This window comes from Gastrolobium bilobum, unplaced genomic scaffold (genome assembly GCF_033153095.1).
Source record: "Gastrolobium bilobum isolate Gb01-03AN ecotype WA unplaced genomic scaffold, APGP_CSIRO_Gbil_v1 utg34197, whole genome shotgun sequence".
NCBI classification, from domain to species: Eukaryota; Viridiplantae; Streptophyta; class Magnoliopsida; order Fabales; family Fabaceae; genus Gastrolobium; species Gastrolobium bilobum.
Genome location: NW_026897668.1, coordinates 45,401 through 64,575, shown reverse-complemented (window position 1 = coordinate 64,575; position 19,175 = coordinate 45,401). Strand labels below are relative to the sequence as shown.

General features: G+C 34.9%; 1 protein-coding gene, 1 long non-coding RNA gene and 1 pseudogene across 3 annotated transcripts; all 3 read left to right on the top strand.

Annotated features, from left to right (window-relative positions):
- The first annotated feature begins 3,614 nt into the window (after positions 1–3,614).
- Positions 3,615–5,066, top strand: LOC133309147 (probable splicing factor 3A subunit 1). Of its 2 annotated transcripts, XM_061509889.1 has the most exons (3): positions 3,615–4,282; positions 4,407–4,707; positions 4,879–5,066. In XM_061509889.1, the coding sequence occupies exons 1-2, from the start codon at positions 3,686–3,688 to the stop codon at positions 4,674–4,676; spliced, it is 867 nt and encodes a 288-aa protein (XP_061365873.1). In that variant the 5' UTR covers positions 3,615–3,685; the 3' UTR covers positions 4,677–4,707; positions 4,879–5,066. The 2 variants fall into 2 exon arrangements, with proteins under 2 accessions (XP_061365873.1, XP_061365872.1); XM_061509888.1 differs by having other exon boundaries at positions 4,407–5,066.
- Positions 5,067–7,265: 2,199 nt separating this feature from the next.
- Positions 7,266–7,956, top strand: LOC133309139 (uncharacterized). The gene is made up of 3 exons (XR_009751284.1): positions 7,266–7,352; positions 7,433–7,496; positions 7,887–7,956. It is a non-coding gene; the product is annotated as an uncharacterized LOC133309139 (long non-coding RNA).
- A 1,968-nt stretch (positions 7,957–9,924) lies between these two features.
- LOC133309148 (pentatricopeptide repeat-containing protein At1g71060, mitochondrial-like) lies at positions 9,925–16,227 on the top strand (annotated as a pseudogene).
- Positions 16,228–19,175: the final 2,948 nt, after the last annotated feature.

Sequence of the window (19,175 nt, the reverse complement as noted above, 5' to 3'; positions counted from 1 at the left end):
ACCACTTCAACCCAAAACCTTAAGGTGTTGGGTAAGGGTCTTTTTAATGATTTATATTACACTCTAACAATATCTAAATTGTAAAGGTAAATATTTCTATTAAATTATATTAATACATAAATCACAAAAATAAAATTTGCATTTAATTGGAACGGAAATTTTACATTAAGACATATTAATATTTAAGCTATAAATAATGAAATAATTATACGTAAACACATAATTACCGATATAGGATGTATAAATATTTATTGTAAATGAAAAATATGCATATTAGTATTTAAATCATATAAAGTTTTGTGTTACTTAAAAATAAAAACTTATATAAACACATTCAAAAATAACATTTATACCGGTGTAGGAATAATAAGTTTTACATAAGATCTTAAATGTTGATTATCGTGAATCTAAGGTTATAATTTATTGAGTCATACTTATTGATTAATTATTAGTTTTAAAAAAATTATAATAGTGGTTAGATACACAGAAGTTAAAGATTAAAATTTGTGTAAGACTTATTAATCTTATACAAATGCAAGTTGATCTTGCTACATGTAAGTTATATTTAGGGGGATAGTTATACTTACTATAAGTCAAGTTCACCACCCTTACTACTAAATTCGATATATCAATAATACCAACATCACTTTTATCCTAAGATTTGTGGTTGGTGATAGATAATTCAAATAAAAAAGTATAAGAAAAAAAAGGATAAAATTAAAATTAAAAAAATATAAATAACACTAAAAAGGAAAATGTAACAATAAATAATTAAGAAGAATAATAAAATAAAATAAAGTGAAAATAAAAATACATAAAGGAGAAAATAACAGAAAAGAAAAATAACATGAAAGAAAAATAATAAGAAAGTAAAAATAAAAATACATTTAATTTTTTTTTTAAAATAGAGAGATTAAAAGAAAAAAAAGAGAAGAAGAATAAAGGGGGAAATAAGTGAGATAAAAAAGAGAGAGAAATGCTTACCCAAAAAAGAAAAAAGAAAGAGATAACAAAATAAATACATTGAGATATATGAAGGAATGATAAAAATGGACCATCCGAAACCTAGGAGGGACAATGGGTCTAGCTCTTGCACAAGTAATAATTTTTTCTCGATTTCATCTTAAAACACATAGCCAATCAATTTATATATCACATCATTAAGTCTTGAAAGAAACAAAAATAGATAATGATTAAAAAATATAATTTGATACCACTAGGGTTAGCCTAGTGGTGTGGGGTGTGTGTGTTAGGAGTGTGTGTAGTGTAGGGTGTTGTGTTCAATTCCTTGTAACCTCCAAAAAAAAAATATATAATTTGATGCAAAAATCTACCACTTATTTATTCATTCAAAATGACTGCAATGGTTTTGAACTTTTGGGGTGGTGCACGACTCTATAGATATATAACTAGAGCTGTCAAAATGGACCACCCGGCCCATTTAACCCTACCTCAGGTGAGTTAGGGCTAAAAAGCTCACAATAATATTGGCCTGTATGGGCCAATAGCCTTATGGGTTAGGGCCAGCCCATTGACCTTTCAAAAAATTTGATGTGTATTTTTATTTTTGTTAAAACAAAACCTATACTTAACTTTTATTAAGCTTTTTGTAATTTTTCAATTTCAAAGAAACAACCTATACGAAGTTCCAACTTGGTTTTCCAACCAATTTGATTTTTATAAACCTAAAACCTTATAAAACAATCGATGTAGATACATAAAGAGATTAGTACTTAGCTTTATGCAAACCCTAAAGGTGACAAAATATGATATTATAAGACAAGAAAATGATACTCTCAAGTTCATCATGTCAAACCACAAGTGTCACATAGTGAAAAGAACAAAACTTATGTGTACTGATAGTAAGTAGTAATCGTTATTCGAGGTAACAAAAATGATCAAAATGGTACAATAATGTTAAGTCCATTAGTCAATCTATAGATCTCGTTTTCCCTATCTAAGTTGATCCTTTTGTCTATTTCTTCTTTCGCAATCTTTTAGACAAGATAAAATTTCTTCCACACAATTTTGGTCCTCCATAATCTTTACCAATAGCTGCTGCAATATGATAGAAATTATGATTGTCAAGGGTGCAGAATCCAAAGCTCATCAAAAGAGATACAAAACAATGTCTTCCAACTCAAAAAGGTTTATAATTCGTGGAAACTACAATGATTCAAAATTGGGTTTAAACAAGTAAATCAAAACTTACTCTGCGATAATGAAACAACAATTATCAGCAACATATAGCGCAACCCAACTTCTAGAATTCTTCAACTCATATAGCACCTAAATAAGCATAGCACCTAAATTGTCCAACAATCAGTTATAAAACTCCCCTACAAATGCATGATGGGATTCCATAATAATGCAAAAAACATCAAACTTTGGAAGCAAAATTCAAAATTGTAAACATAAAATCAATGGGAAGATCCAAGGTATTATTGTTGGACCAAAGCTCTCAGAGAAACAAATTTTGCTTGTCTGACACAGAAACATAGATCAAGAACAGGTCAACTCAAGGTTTACTTGAGACACTATCAGAATTACGCTAGAAAAATGATAAGAACCATTTTTTTCTTTTGCACTGATCAGTCCAAATGAAATATTTGTAAAATATAATGTCACATAAAATATTATATCAATATAACACTAATAGACTAGGTTTCAAAATCAAACCAGAAGCAGTAACAAGTTATAGATTCTGTTTTAATTTAATTATACAACTAGATTCAATTTAGGATAGATTCTTAATGTTAATTTAAATAATGCAAGTTTATAGGAATTTAATTAAATCATAGACGCGGAGTACTCACAAGATTAACATTAATCAAACTAGAATCCAAAAAGGCACTTGGTACATAATGTTGTCTACGGTCTGCAAAACCATTCCCACACAGGTCAGTCGATTAGTTACTCAGAACCAATAAATGAGTTATACCACTTTGGTCCTGAGACAGAGATAGTATCCAAATAGAGATAGTATCCAAATCAAATCATATATTCAATGTAATAATAATATTAAAAAAGAAACTACAGATTGGTTGAATTTACCCTAATAAGATCCTTTGGTTTACCAACCAAGATTCTATATAATGCATCTCAAATACCCTTTCATTACTACTTATGAACCGAGATATTTATCAAATGTGCCCAATACTGAGAGATGCAACAGTGACCTTATTAGAAAGTAAAAGTGAAAAAATGGAAAATATTAATTTCATTCATTGGTAACTAATTTGTACAATAAGGCTGTTATATAAAAAAGCAAAAGAAGATTCTAGAGTATCATTGAAATACTAAACTACTCTTATACCTAATATCTAATAGACCTCAAATCCCCTTTGGTTGAACTTCTTGATGCACATTGGCTTATGATGTTACCCTTTTTGATGTCCATATCAATACAATAAAGGGTCAACAAAATCATAGAGATAAGATTCAATACAATCGACAAAAATATCTACATCATATACACGTGCTTAGCAAAACAAGAAAACCACTAGCAAATAAAAATAGTTGAGATGGAAGTTGCCTGATTAAAATTTCTCCTATATTTCCAGTAAATTGTCCCTCAATATACTCCTCAGTGCTGGCCAGCTACACTGAGAAGAATGATGAGCAACCTAAGCAGGTTATATGGGATGGCCACACTGGTAGTATTGGCCGGACTGCAACCCAAGCCATGTCACAGAATATTGGATGTGAGGATCAAAATGATGCTTCTAATTACGAAGCCAAGAACCTTCCTGGTCCTGCTGCACCTCCTCGTAGACCTGGTATGCCTTCAGTTCGTCCCCTTCCTCCCCCACCTGGACTAGCTTTGAATCTTCCTCGTATTCCTCTCAATGCAGTCCAGTATTCTGCTCCTAACAGTGGTGGCCTGCCAATTCCTCCATCCAGACCACCGGGCATTCCCATGATTTCATCTGTTCGGCCAGCCCCCCCTCCTCCCATGCCAATGACTTCTGGACAGCAGTCAGGTATGGCTGGTCAACCACCCCCAATGCCTCCATCAATTCATATGAACAGCCAAGGAATTCCCATACCTCCACCACCTGGATCTCAGTTCACTCCTATTCAAGTTCCACGACCTTTTATGCCTCTCTATTTTCCACCATCAGGGATGCCTATGATGCATCCACCACCTTTGCCTGTAATGCCACCACCGCCACCACCAGAGGAAGCTCCATCCCCACTCCCAGAAGAACCAGAACCAAAGAGGCTGAAGCTTGATGATTCTGCTCTGATCCCTGAAGATCAATTTCTGGCTCAACATCCGGTATGGAGTTACAAGTTACCAATTATCCTTCTTTTTAAAAAACAATTTGTATATGTAGCATCATATTTATCATCAGTGCTATTTATGATCATCCTGACTGTCATTTTTTTTTCTTCACTCCTAGGGACCTGTTCGCATCAGTGTATCTGTTCCTAATGTTGATGAAGGAAATCTCAAAGGACAAGTTCTAGAAATAATAGTGCAATCTCTGTCTGAAACTGTTGGCAGTTTGAAGGAAAAAATTGCTGGGGAGATCCAGCTCCCTGCTAACAAGCAGAAATTGAGTGGAAAGCCAGGCTTTCTCAAGGATAATATGTCACTTGCCCATTACAATGTTGGTGGAGGAGAAACACTTACCCTCACCTTAAGAGAGCGTGGTGGTAGAAAGAGATGAGCATATTACTTGCATTGTGCCATTTAAGAAGGTTGTTGTAATCTTTGCCTCATTCTGAGGCATATGGATTCTTATACCATTGATAGACTACACGATGCTATCTTCATGAATTTTATGTTGAATACATTATATTTATTGTATTGTGAGGCTTCCTAAAGTATTTATTATTGTCTTAAAAACTGATGTTAATTCTGGAATACAGATTTTGGCACCTTGGCGCTTGCCTCTTGATGGGAATGGGAAGTAGTGGAGTTCCTTTATCTAATCTGCTCAAGTCAAATTATTTATGTAGCTGATTATTGTTTTCTTATGCATTTCAGTTGATTTATTGCAAAGTTACTGATTTGTTTTTTGTTTTTAATTGAAGTTCCTTTTGCTGTCAGGGAGGGATCGTTCGCTTTTTTTGTTGTTGTTCATTTTCAGTGTTCTTGCAATTATCAACGTGAAGTGGTGATTTCCGGTTTTTTTCTTTGTCTTTTTCGTAGTGTATATATTTTGTCTTGTGTGGGATATTTTCATACAAGAGCACAGTTGGACAGTTGGTTAGAAGACCGTTTCAGTTGCTGTGCATGTAACCTTTAACTGGTGCATCTTGTTTGGGGTTTTTAGGCATGAGAGGTTGTTTTATTTTGTTGTTTTTTGTCCTTAACTTAGATAATTGCAAGTAGTGGTTGGGATGGCTGGTTGTTTTTTGATTTTGCTGTTTTGTCATAACAGAAGTTCTACGTGGACTTGTGGGAAGGGCTGTGCAGCTAAGCTTGATGTGTCTTTGAATGGGATGAGGCAGGTAGAATGGTCTTTTCTGTGCCGTTATAATCCTTATATTGAGATCTTTTACTTTTTATTCTTTAAGTTTTGGTCTGATGGCAGTTTATCCCTGCCAATTTATTGCAGAAAGGAGCAGTTTTGGTATTTTTGAGAAGGCACTGATTCACTTGTACATCTTTCTGGGGATAACTTAGGATTGAGTTTGTGGTGAGGAGATTCTGTAAATCGTACGAGGATATCAGTTCAAATCTCATTGCTGCATTTAACAAATTGAGACACGCTTCTCGTTGGTTCTTTTTATAGTTAGTATTTAGGATGGCCAGAGCCAAGTTTCATAGCCGTCATATGGACTGTGGATCATAAGATGGCCATTATTGATGATAATCGAAGATTCATTTTTTAGATTAGTTGCTGGGTCTTTGTTGAAATTGCTGGGTCTTTGTTGAAGTTTAGCTCTTGCTGGCTTTTATACTAGACTGGGATAGCTCATATTCTCTGAACTATTTCCGTTGGTCAACCTCCTGATTTGTATACTAGGCGGGAGTATTCAGCTATTAATAGAGGTCCGATTGTTGAATACATGTCTTTCAGTTTTCGGATCATGTTGAGACTTCAAGTTGATGTCTGTTATGTGCTTTGTTTTGTCATTAACTTCTATGTCAATTTATTTTTAAGTTGTTTGCAATCCTTATCAGTTTAGGCAAGTTCATCGACGAACTGTACATTTTCTTCTTTTTTTAACGAGGGAAAACGTTACTAATTCCGAATTTAAATTACTAAATTTAACGATGATTTTAATTTTTTTACCTTAATATAAGTGATTAAGGTAAAAAAATTAAAGAGAAGATAAATATATTAAGAGTTTATTTTTTATACGATCTCCATTCAAAAGACTTTTCATAGTCATGTAATAATGGGAGAACGATTTATGTAGATGATGCAAATTTTTTTCTTCTTCCTGTGTTATTTTTGTATCAGCGAAGTAACTGCAGAAATCATTATTCCTTTAATAATATATAGTAATATAATAATACAGTGCACTTGATATAATAATTTTGTGTGTGTAATAATATAATAAATTTAATAATACATTATTTAACGATAGGATACTTCATCTCAAAATTAATTTTCATAAAAATAAATTTTATAAATTCAATTAATTATTATCATTCATCATGTAATCGGAGACATCCAATAAATAAATAAAAAATGAATTTTTCGACAACAGTTCCAATTTTCAAATCTTCCAACATGAACAAGTATTTAGCTACTAATGTATTGCAACCAGTTCATTTTTTTTAATTAAATAGGAAATGGATGGAATGATTAAAAGCATTTCACTGCCAAAGCATTTCACTGCAGTGGCGTTTGACATAAGATAAATTTTTTTTATTTGGGAAATAATTATTATCAAAATAAAATGAGAAATATTTTTTTTCTTGAAATGTTATTAAAAAGGTGTTTGGTAAGATTAATTTTCCTCGAAATTTTATGGTTAAATTTACTGTGTATGTATTTAATTGATTGAGAAATATTAGTGGAAAAGTGAGGTTATTTTATGAAAATAACTCCACCTTTACCCTTTGTTTGAAATATAATATTGAACGTTACTGAAGAGAAAGAAGAAAGGGATATGAGGTTATTTTACGAATGTGAGGTTTATAACAAAACCAATGAATGTGGTTGGCCGAGATATAACTTCCTATCTTGTTGATTTGGTTTCAAGGATGGGGTGAGGGATAATTCCTTTCATTTTATTTGTAATATAAGAATGTTGAAAAACTGATTCTTTTATCTTATACTTTCTATTCTAATGGAACACAATTTTCTTTCGTTAAGGTATGCACTGAATAGGACTGCTGATTTTGAGAGTGTTAGGGAAATCAAAGAGAAGCAATGCTATATAAGGTATGCAAAAGATCTCTACCTACGCTTTGGTTTCTGTGGTCTGTAATGTTTCCTTAATAGCTACGTCTATTTTCCTGCAGTTATGACTACAAGAGGGAATATCAGTTGGGGCTTGAAACCACAATCCTTGTTAAGAACTATACTGTAAGTTGATATCCTGAATTTCTTGAAATCTTTGTAGGACTAGTTATATGTACATGATTATTAATTTTGTTGCCAATTCTGGTTGAAATGGCTTTCCTGAATATAGAGGGACACAGGGCTCAAGTTCTGCTAATCCTTTAATGTGTTTCTTTTCATATGCTTTTCTGTAACCACATTAATAGTTCATGTGCCCTAATGAATGTATAATATGTAGTATGTTTTTATTAATATTATTATTTCTATTATTATTGTTATTATTGTTGTTGTGGTTATTATTATTATTATTATCCACTTAGACTTAAATACAACATTTCATGTATGCATGAGGTAGCTGTCATTAATATAATGTTTATGTTGATATCACTTATTGATTCAAACTCTCCAAATCAGCTTCCAGATGGAAGGGTCATTTAGACACAGAAAGGTTCCAGGCTCCTGAGGCTCTTTTCACTTCGGCAGGTACTTGGTACCCATTTTGGCTATTGTTTTCTAGTGTGCAAGCCACACACAGAGACATATAATTGTTTTGTTTTCTATCTCTTTAAAAAATTGCTCTATGGGAATGATTATGGCATAAAAAGGTTTTTTTTTTTAATGCATAACTTTAGTATTTTTATGCTTTTCCAGTGCAATTCTAGCTAAATTATTTAGTATGTAATTTGCTGGTATGTGATTGCCCGGCATTCCCCCTCCCCCTTCTTGCAGGAACTTATCAGTATTGATACATTCAGGAATGGCTGACATGGTATTTTGCTGCATTCAGGAAATGGATATTGACAACCGGATGATGGTATTGATACTCCATTTGAAGTCTGTATTCTTTAATATGTTTTTCTTGGAGTCATTAATTGGTGTTGGTTGGTTTTTGTAGCATTTCACAAGAAGCTCTGTATGTGTATATGAAACATAGTATCCAGTATAGGAACTCACTGTGTAATGTAAAAGTTTGTGAGTAATGAATCACACATTACAGCAATCCAGTTGTCAATATTTATCAAACGTACTATTTATCAATATTGAAACACATTATTGTTACCAATTTCTTGTTCTATTCATTGCGTGGCGATTATTTTGTGGTCAATTTGTTGATGTGTTATGATGTATTGGTTAAAAATGTTGGTCAAGTTGAAAATCAATCCTTCCCTATGCTACTACAGCTTTACAGAAACTCGTATGAATATGATTAAAAAAAACACTGGCTTTTCATTGATCGAAATGGTAGTGAGCCAGCTAAGCCATCCCACATAATTAAGTTTTTCTTCCGTTTTGCATAAACATAACAGAAGCTAACAACTAAGGACCTTTGAATGAACATACAAACGGGAAAAAATGGCACATAGTCCTGTTGCATTCCAAGTTCATTGATAAGACTCCTCTCAAGGTATACACTAGGAAGCGCTACAGGGGATTATATCCAATTGCTGACTCACAAGAAGGTACCGGAAATAAAGGGAGTGGAGGTCATTCGGTTAGTGCTAAATTGGTTGAGCATGTGGCTGACGTGGAATGAGAACCTTAGTCTGTTATATAACCGTGAGAATAGGAGGAGAAAAGAGGCCGGCAAATTGGGAGTTATTGGGAGAGAATCAGTGCCTCTATAATTGCACTGAAATTTGCTTGTAAAGAGTCTTTTTGATTTCTGTTAAGCATTTAGTATTTGAAGTTTGTAAGTGAATATTTCTTTGCTGTCATTAATATAAGAAAATTCAGGTTACTGGACCAAAAATCCACTGTTGTTGCGTTTTATTGGTGCTGAATGTTGATTAGTGGAACAGTTACTGGTTAGTCTAATGACAATGTCACCTATGAGAAATTTTCAGCATTTGCTTTAGTTTTGAAAACTCTTTTGGGTCCCTAACAAAAAATACGGTCTCCCACTTTAGTTCCTTACAAAAAAAATTAGTCAGTTGGTCTCTAACAAATTCAAAGGGGACCCATTTTAGTTCCCTTGAGGGACTAATATGGGTCTTTTTTAAAATTATGAGGGACCACGACTTCAACTAAATGGGTCCACTTTAAACTTGTTAGGGACCAACTGACTAATTTTTTTTTGTAAGGGACTACTGTGAGAACTATATTTTTTGTTAGGGACAAAAAAGATATTTACTCGTTTAATTTCACTTCAAAAATTAAAATAAAGAACAGAACAAAATACTCCGTTGTGTTCTGTTTGTGGCTCGAATGTGATCTTTCGCATGAAATATTATACAAAGCAAGAAATTAATGATTTGAGTTAAATTTAACTTTTTAAAATATTTCAATCGTCGTCATTAAAAATTTAGAATCGATTAGTGATCATAACCTGTCCTAACATTTAAAAGTGATTATTTATACTAATTATTTCCCCCTCTATTAATTTATGAGTGGCACTATACATTGCAAACCAGCATTTTACTGAATCTATTAAAAGCTTGTCTCTTCCAAATCAGTGTTCGATGGCGCTCACACGATCATTCAAAAGATTCACCAAACCCTTCTTCCCCAATCTTGTTCCGCTCTCAAAACCTTCATCAAGTTCAAATTTTGAACGTCAATATTCCATCCAACTCACCCAAAGCCCATCTGGGTCTCTTAAAAATCACACTTTCTCCTTTCATACATTAACTCAACCCAACCCAGATGCTGAAAGAATCTGCAAAATCTTATCCAACCGTCGTGATTGCAGTGTTGACGTCTCTCTCAGCGATGTTCCGGTGGAGATGTCGCCGGAGCTGGTCGTTGAGGTATTGAACAAGCTTAGCAATGCGGGTGTTCTCGCTCTTTCATTCTTCCGTTGGGCTGAGAAGCAAAAAGGGTTCAAGCACAGCACTGAGAGCTTCCATGCTTTGATTGAGGCACTGGGTAAGATCAGACAGTTCAAGATGATTTGGAATTTGGTGGATGACATGAAGCGTCGAAAGTTGCTGACTACTGACACTTTTGCCTTCATTGCTCGAAGGTATGCAAGAGTTAGGAAAGTCAAAGAAGCAGTGGAGGCGTTTGAGAAGATGGAACAGTATGGTTTGAAGCCTCAAGTTTCGGATTTCAATAGGTTGATTGATGTTCTTTGCAAGTCCAAACGTGTTGAGAAAGCACAACAGGTGTTTGACAAAATGAGGCACACAAGGTTGGTGCCTGATGTCAAGTCCTACACCATTTTTGGTGCCTGATGTCAAGTCCTACACCATTTTGTTAGAAGGGTGGAGTCAGCAGCAAAACTTGTTGAGGGTGAATGAGGTGTGTAGGGAGATGAAGGATGAGGGTTTTGAGCCTGATGTTGTTCCCTATGGTATAATCATCTGTAAAGAACCTTGGGATAGATCACCCCAAAAGCTAGCTCGAAGGGTGGGAGTACCCAAAGCCTTATAAACTCCACATTAGTTGCTCATACAACTAATGTAAGACTATATATCTCAACACGCCCCCTCACACGAGAGTCCATTGGTCTTGAAGAGTGGAAGATGCAACAGGCCCAGCCTACCTGTGCTAAGAAAGTCCACAAGAGAAAGTGGGCCTACCTGTGCTAAGAAAGTCCACAAGAGAAAGTGGGGGGCGGCGAAGCTCTGATAGGTCACCACCCAAAAACTAGCTCGAAGGGTAGGAGTGCCCAAAGCCTTATAAACTCCACATTAGTTGCTCATACAACCAATGTGGGACTATATATCTCAACATGTTAGAAATATATTGTAATTAGGGTTTCCTTATTTCTTATGTAATTAGGGTTTCTCTATTTCTTTTGTATTAGGTTTGGGCTTAGCCCATTAGAGTGTCTATATATTGTACATTCTTCATCATATCAATATATACATACAGTTTATTTCAAATGTTCCTCTCTTCTCTCTCGTTATTTAACATGGTATTAAGAGCCTAAGGAACTTTTAAAAAAAAAAATTCCGATGAACCCACTGTTCATCGTCTTTTAAATTTTATTTTTTTCCGGAATTGTCGCGCTGTCAGTTTCCCGTACGTTTTCTTCCGCGTTTAAAGCTTCTGTCTACGTCAACCACCACCGTCCGGTGGAGTTTTCCGGCGAACTGTATACCGACGTGCTCGTCTTGGAAGCACGAACTCAACGGCACCGACCACACCCTCAACGGACCTCTCACGCGCCCTTACGCGCGCGTGCAAGATCTAGTCTTCTCCTCCACCAAGGCGGCGCGTGGGACTTCCTCTCCGGCCGCGACTGGTTGCGTTCTCTTCGTCTCCCTGTGACGGTTCTGGATCTGGTACTGGTTCTGTGTTTGGACTTCGTTTTGTGTTGACGTCAGATCCCTCTTCTACCGGTTAGTTGTGTGATCTTTCCTTTTTTGATTATTTTTTTCTCTTAATTATGGACCCTCCTGTCTCTAATGACTCTGGTACTCCAGCTGAGAAAAAGTCGGACTCTGCTATTTTTTTAAATTATATCCTTGCTCCGTTGAGTGTGGATAAGTTGGATGGTTCCAACTATGATACTTGGTCTTCCGATCTGCGACTTTGGTTGGATGGACAGAATTATACATCCCATCTCACCACTAAGGCTGAATCTGTGGCGGAAAAGGAGCGCACACGGTGGAAAATGATTGATGCTCAGCTGTGTAGCCTCATTAAAGCTACTCTTCATCCGTCTATCAAGCAGATTTTTCGACCTGCTGTTACTTGTGAAGCTATTTGGAGTCAGGCAAAAGCATTTGTGACTTGGTGGTCTGAGAAACAAACATCAGGTCCTACTGCATCCATTGCTCCCACTGGTAATTCTGGTAATTCTTTTGCTGGCATATCTCAGTTGCACTTTATTGGCCCTTGGACTCTAGATTCTGGGGCTTCTGATCACATTTCTGGTAATAAGTCCTTATTCACTTTCCTTTGTACTATTGGTTCTTTTCCCACTATTACTATGGCCAATGGGTCTCTGGTTCAATCAAGGGGGATTGGCACGGTTCTTATTTTACCTAATTTATCTCTGGATCATGTTCTATATGTTCCTGATTCTCCTTTTAACTTGCTTTCTGTTAGTCGGTTGACCAAATTCATTGACTGTGTTGTTTCTTTTACTAAAACCTCTGTCATCTTTCAGGATCGGAGTTCGGGGAAGGAGATTACCAAAGGATGTGAGTCTCAGGGCCTCTATGAATTAGTTCCCTCTTCTTCAGCCTACTCCACTGTGGATTCTCCTCTTACTATCCATGCTCATCTGGGCCATCCTAGTCTTGCAAAGCTTCAGAAGATGGTTCCCCATTTATCATCTCTTTCTACTTTAAATTGTGAGTCTTGTCAGTTTGGGAAACATACTCGTATTGATGTTTGGGGACCAAGTCGTCATTCTTCTACTTTGGGTTTTAAGTACTTTGTTACTTTTATTGATGATTATTCCAGATGTACTTGGTTATTTTTAATGAAAAAGCAGTCTGAGTTGTTTTCTATTTTTCAGTTATTTTATAATGAAATAAAAACTCAATTTGGTATTCCTATTCGTACTTTTCGTAGTGATAATGCATGAGAGTACTTATCTAATCAATTTCAACAATTCTTTTCATCTCATGGCATTCTTCATCAAACATCTTGCCCTCATACACCTCAACAAAATGGTGTAGCTGAGCGCAAGAATCGCCATCTGGTTGAAACCACTCGTGCATTGTTAATTGATGGTAATGTTCCATACACATTCTGGAGTGATGCTATACTTACTGCATGCTATCTCATTAATCGCATGCCATCATCTATTCTCAATCATAATGTACCTCACTCTATTTTATTTCCCCATCAAGCTTTATATCCTTTAACTCCATATGTGTTTGGTTCTACGTGTTTTGTTCATCATCTTGGTCCAGGTTTGGATAAATTAGCTCCCAAGTCTCATAAATGTGTTTTTATGGGTTATCCTCGGTCTCAGAAGGGTTACCGTTGCTACTCTCCCACTTTACGTCGATACTTTATCTCGGCGGATGTCTCCTTTTTTAAATCAGTTCCCTTTTTTGGATCCTCTACTACTCCTGTGGATACTGATTTTGTACAGTCGTCCTTCCCAGGTGACCTTCTTTACCTTCCGTCTTTACCCGTCCATGTTTTCGACTCTCCTTCCATCACCTCTTCTGCTGATGAGATCGAGCATAGTTCGTTAGATGTATTTGTGAACTCACATTCAACTGCATCTCCTCCCACGACTTCGGTCCCACCTTCGGATAGTGACCTTCTCATTGCTCTTCGTAAGAGTACTCGTGATACTCTCCCTCCGGCCAGGTATACAATCAATATTAGTTATCATCGTTTTTCTCCTTCATATTTTGCTTGCCTTTCCTCTTTGTCCTCTATATCTGTTCCTAAGACCACAGGTGATGCACTTTCACATTCGGGATGGAGACAAGCTATGATTGATGAAATGAGTGCTCTTCATCATAATGGCACATGGGACCTGGTGCCTCTTCCTTCTGGAAAATCTGTGGTTGGTTGCAGATGAATTTATGCTGTTAAGGTTGGACCTGATGGTCAAGTGGATCGTCTTAAAGCTCGCTTGGTGGCGAAGGGTTTCACTCAGGTCTTTGGCTTGGATTTTATTGATACTTTTTCTCCTGTGGTGAAAATGTCTACTGTTCGCCTTTTTATAGCCATGGCTGCTATTAGCCATTGGCCTCTCTACCAACTGGATATCAAGAATGCTTTTCTTCATGGTGATCTTGAGGAAGAAATTTATATGGAGCAACCTCCTGGATTTGTTGCTCAGGGGGAGACAGGTCTTGTTTGTCGTCTTCGTAAGTCTCTCTATGGCCTCAAACAATCTCCAAGAGCTTGGTTTGGTAAATTTAGCAGTGTTGTTCAACAATTTGGCATGACTCGGAGTGCAGCTGATCATTCTCTCTTTTATCGTCATTCTGCTTCTGGATTTATTTATCTGGTGGTATATGTGGATGATATTGTCATCACATGCAGTGATCAGCATGGGATCACTCGATTGAAACAACACTTATGTCATCATTTTCAGACTAAGGATCTTGGGAAACTTCGATACTTCTTAGGAATTGAGGTGGCCCAATCTAAAGCTGGTGTTGTGATATCTCAGAGGAAATATGCTCTGGATATTCTTGAAGAAACTGCTCTGTTAAATTCAAAGTCTGTTGATACTCCTATAGATCCAAGTATTAAGCTTCTACCAAATCAGGGGAAGCCCTTTTCAGATCCTGAGCAGTATAGAAGATTGGTTGGAAAATTGAACTACCTCACAGTCACTCGGCCTGATATTTCCTTTGCAGTTAGTGTTGTCAGTCAATTTCTCAATTCTCCATATCAAGAACATTGGAATACAGTTATTCGTATTCTTAAGTATATCAAGGCATCTCCAGGGAAAGGCCTTGAATATGAAGATAAAGGTCATGATAAAGTGGTTGGGTATTGTGATGTTGATTGGGCTGGTTGTCCAACTGATAAGAGATCTACTTCTGGGTATTGTGTCTTTGTTGGAGGCAACTTGATTTCCTGGAAAAGTAAGAAACAAAGCGTAGTTTCCAGATCAAGTGCTGAAGCAGAATACCGCTCTATGGCGACTACTACTTGCGAGATCATCTGGCTTAAACAGCTTCTCAGAGAACTTAAGTTCAGAGACACTGGACAGGCAACTCTCATTTGTGATAATCAAGCAGCTCTACACATTTCATCAAATCCAGTGTTTCATGAAAGAACCAAGCATATAGAAATAGATTGCCACTTTGTTCGAGAAAGGGTTCTTGCTGGTGAAATTAAAACTAGTTTTGTACCCTCTAATGAGCAATTAGCAGATGTGTTTACAAAATCTTTGAGGGGCCCTCGAATAGAGTTTATATGTAACAAGCTTGGTGCATATGACCTATACGCTCCAGCTTGAGGGGGAATGTTAGAAATATATTGTAATTAGGGTTTCCTTATTTCTTATGTAATTAGGGTTTCCTTATTTCTTTTGTATTAGGTTTGGACTTAGTCCATTAGAGTGTCTATATATTGTACATTCTTCATCATATTAATATATACATACAGTTTATTTCAAATGTTCCTCTCTTCTCTCTCGTTATTTAACATCATCAATGCTTATTGTAAGGTTAAAAAATATGATGAGGCCATTGGGTTCTATCATGAGTTGCAAGCAAGGAACATGAGGCCTAGTCCCCATATATATTGTACTTTGATTAATGGTTTGGGTTCTGATAAGAGATTGGATGAAGCTCTAGAGTTCTTTGAAAAATCCAAGGCTAGTGGTTTTGCTCCAGAAACACTTACTTATAATGCTCTTGTTGGGGCATAGTGCTGGTCAATGCAAATGGATGATGCGTATCGGGTGGTTGGTGAGATGAAAACATGTGGGATTGGTCCAAATTCTCGAACATATGACATAATTCTACATCACCTGATAAAGGCTCGAAGAACTAAAGAAGCTTACTCGGTTTTCCAGAGAATGAGTAGTGAGTTGAGGTGTGAGCCAATTGTAAGCACGTATGAGATAATGGTGAGGATGTTTTGTAATGAAGGGCGATTGGATATGGCAATGGCAGTTTGGGATCAGATGAAAGCCAAGGAAATCCTTCCTGGAATGCATATGTTCTCCAGGTTAATCAGTGACTTGTGCCATGAAAGTAAGTTGCATGAAGCTTGTAAATACTTTCAACAGATGTTGGATGTGGGCATTCGACCACCTGCCCAAATGTTTAGTACCTTTAAGCAAGCTCTAATTGATGAGGGGATGGAGAATACTGCGATATATTTCGCTCTGAAAATTGATAAACTGAGGAAAACTCCATTAATTGCTTGATACATTGTATATATGATATATCCCATGGGTAATTCATATGGGATACTCATGGTCCACGTAACCATGTGCATATCTAAACTATCCATTGAGTCTTTATTAGGAGGCATATTTATAGGCCATTACAGCTTTAGTGGGTACTTAAACCCTTCCTATAACTTACGGGAAGGAGGTTGCTCCTGCAAGTGAAGGAAGCTTTAGAGGTCACTTTTCTACATTTGACCTACTACCTTCAACTTTTTTATTATTATTATTATCTTTAAGGGCATCCATCATTAGATTCTCTCTGTTTAATTCTACCAAGCCATGTTCTCTGAGGCCTTGAAAGTTGTATCATCAAGTCATCAACTCTTTGTTAATAAACGGTTTAAGTATCTATTTTTGTCTTTCTTTTTGCTTGAGTCGTGTTAGTCTTATATTTGTGTAAAAATAGGAGGTTTTACATCAAATTATAAACATTGATTTGTTTACATTTAATGATTTTAATATATAATAAATCATATTGTTAGATATAAATTAGATTTACGGTCAAGATTAAGTGTATAATTTACATCGATATAAAAAAACTTAACCCATCTATTACATTATACAATATAAAAATTATTGCAAGATATTTTTCCTAAATTTTAATTTTTTAAATTCTTTTAAATTATGATTTTTCCCACTTTTCATTTCGTCCATTTTTTTTTCTTAATGTAGAATTTTTTAAGAAAAAGTTTGTCATTCTAAAGATACAACTTTGTATCATTTTAAATAAAATGATTGTGTTTTGATATATATTTGTTAGTTTTTTATATTTTCGCTCCTCCACAAAATTAAATAGAGAAAAAGAAAATATCTCGGAAAAGAAATAATATAATAAACCAACAAATATATACAAAACATGTTTTTTTTTTGCTTAAAATGACACAAAACCAGTGTTTAAAAACTCGGCCCGGCCATCGACCCGATCGAGGTCAGGGGTCACGGGTTCAACCGCGGGTTACAGGATCACTACGCTGACCCGATTTTATATATTAAAAAAATATAAATATATATCCCATATGAAAATATTAAAAAACAAATTATCAATCATCAAAGATTCAAAATATACTTAATATAATTCACCAATTACAACCACAAGTCAATATTACACAACCTAATAAATTAAGATATCAAAGTACAAAACTCATATTCTAATGGGGTCACTACGCTGACCCAGTTCTGCTTCTTTTGAGAAGATCCCTGACAAAGGAAAATTTTAAAGGAAGTAAGAGTGAGTTTTTGTTTTTCATCGACGACCGTAAATATTTCATTTGAGTAGGTAAAATTCTTACTTCTTCTAGAAGATTCACGATAGCGAGTTGAAGATTGAAGATGTCTAAATCGCTGGAAGAGAAGAAAACGATTAGATTTATGTTTGTAAGCATTTTTATTTTATTTGTTTTAATAAAACGACGCTGTTTCATGTAATTTTAAAAAACAAAAAAGATGTCTACCTCTTTGGCATGGCCCCTCTAACCCGAGAGTCACTGAAACCCGGCTGGGTTGGATTTTGGGGGTCGGAGGGGTCGATGTGCATATAGGGTCCAACTTGTGACCCCAACCCTCAGAAGGAAGGGGTCATGGTTGACCCGGGTCAACTCGGAGGTGGGGCGGGGTTTTAAAACACTGCACAAAACAACCTTTAAAATAACAAACGTTTTTCTCTTCTTCTTCTTTTTTAATTTTTCCCATTTATATTTTTCTTTAATTTTTTAACTTTTAATTTTATTTTTTTGAAAAAAAATGGCAACCAAAGTATACTTTTTTAATAAATTAACAAAATACATATTTTCTTCCATATATTAATCATAAACAGAGAAAAAAAATATGAATTAATGAAATTTCATTTAAATACAATTCTTTTACGTATCTATAAATTCTATTTTGTAATCTTAACCTTGTAAATTTTTAATGATAAAAATATTTTAATAATATTATAATTTTACTGAATTGTTATATATTTTATTGATAACATATTTTTTTATTTATACAAGTAGTATCAGTATAAAATGTATTTAAATTTATATGAATATATAGAAGATAATATAGTAAACAAAAATCTTACTTACTACTTGATGTCTAAAAGGAAAAAGTTGTCAAATTATAATTGGGGATGAATTTTCTTATGTTGCAGTTGATGACACCATTTTCCAGCAGGTACAAACGTATGCGGGTCCCATCATTTATTATTAAAGAAAATAAAAAACAAAAAACTCAAAAATCAATCTCTCTCTGCAGGAATTACTGTTTACATTCTTGCGGATGGAGAATAGTATTTCCGATTATAATTACATATGAATTAGAAAACTATTTTGTAAAAAAAAAAAAAAGTTATAAAAGTTTTAAATGTCTTAAAAAATTTACTTAACAAGTTAAAAGCAGAACATCTAAATATTATTAAAAACGAAGGAGGTAGAAGAGATAGTTAGTCTACTTTTCAATTTCTTTTGTTTAAACTAAGTTAAAATATGTCTTATCTAATAAACAAAGAGATAATCATGTTAACAAAGTTAAAAACGAAATTTTCATTAAAACACAATTTAGTTTAAAAATACGTCTTAAAAAAAATTGACTATCTGGTTTGTATAAGAGTTGATAACAATAATAATAACTTGGTCTGATAAAAAAAAATGGCCGAAATTTTCCCCCGAAATAAGTCGTTGTTACTATCAACTTGTCAATAAATAAGTAACAATGGTTCGGTTTTGATTTATCTAAAAATTGTCTATAAATATTTAAAAAAATTAATGAGTTTTATTTGTACTGTTGGAATCTATAAGCCCACTATGTTCTCTTTGGGGATGATGTCACTATATGGATGATACCTCTAGCTAAGGTAAAGATCAGGCTAGAAGGTACTGTTCCAAGTATAAAGCAAGCTAATAACAATGGAAGATTGGTGTGAGAGTATGTGACTTAATAGCAAT

Coding starts and splice junctions, on each gene's coding strand:
- LOC133309147 (XM_061509889.1), top strand. CDS start 3,686: ATGTCACAGAATATTGGATGTGAGGATCAAAATGATGCTTCTAATTAC. Junction 4,283..4,406: donor AATTTCTGGCTCAACATCCG/GTATGGAGTTAC, acceptor CTTCACTCCTAG/GGACCTGTTCGCATCAGTGT.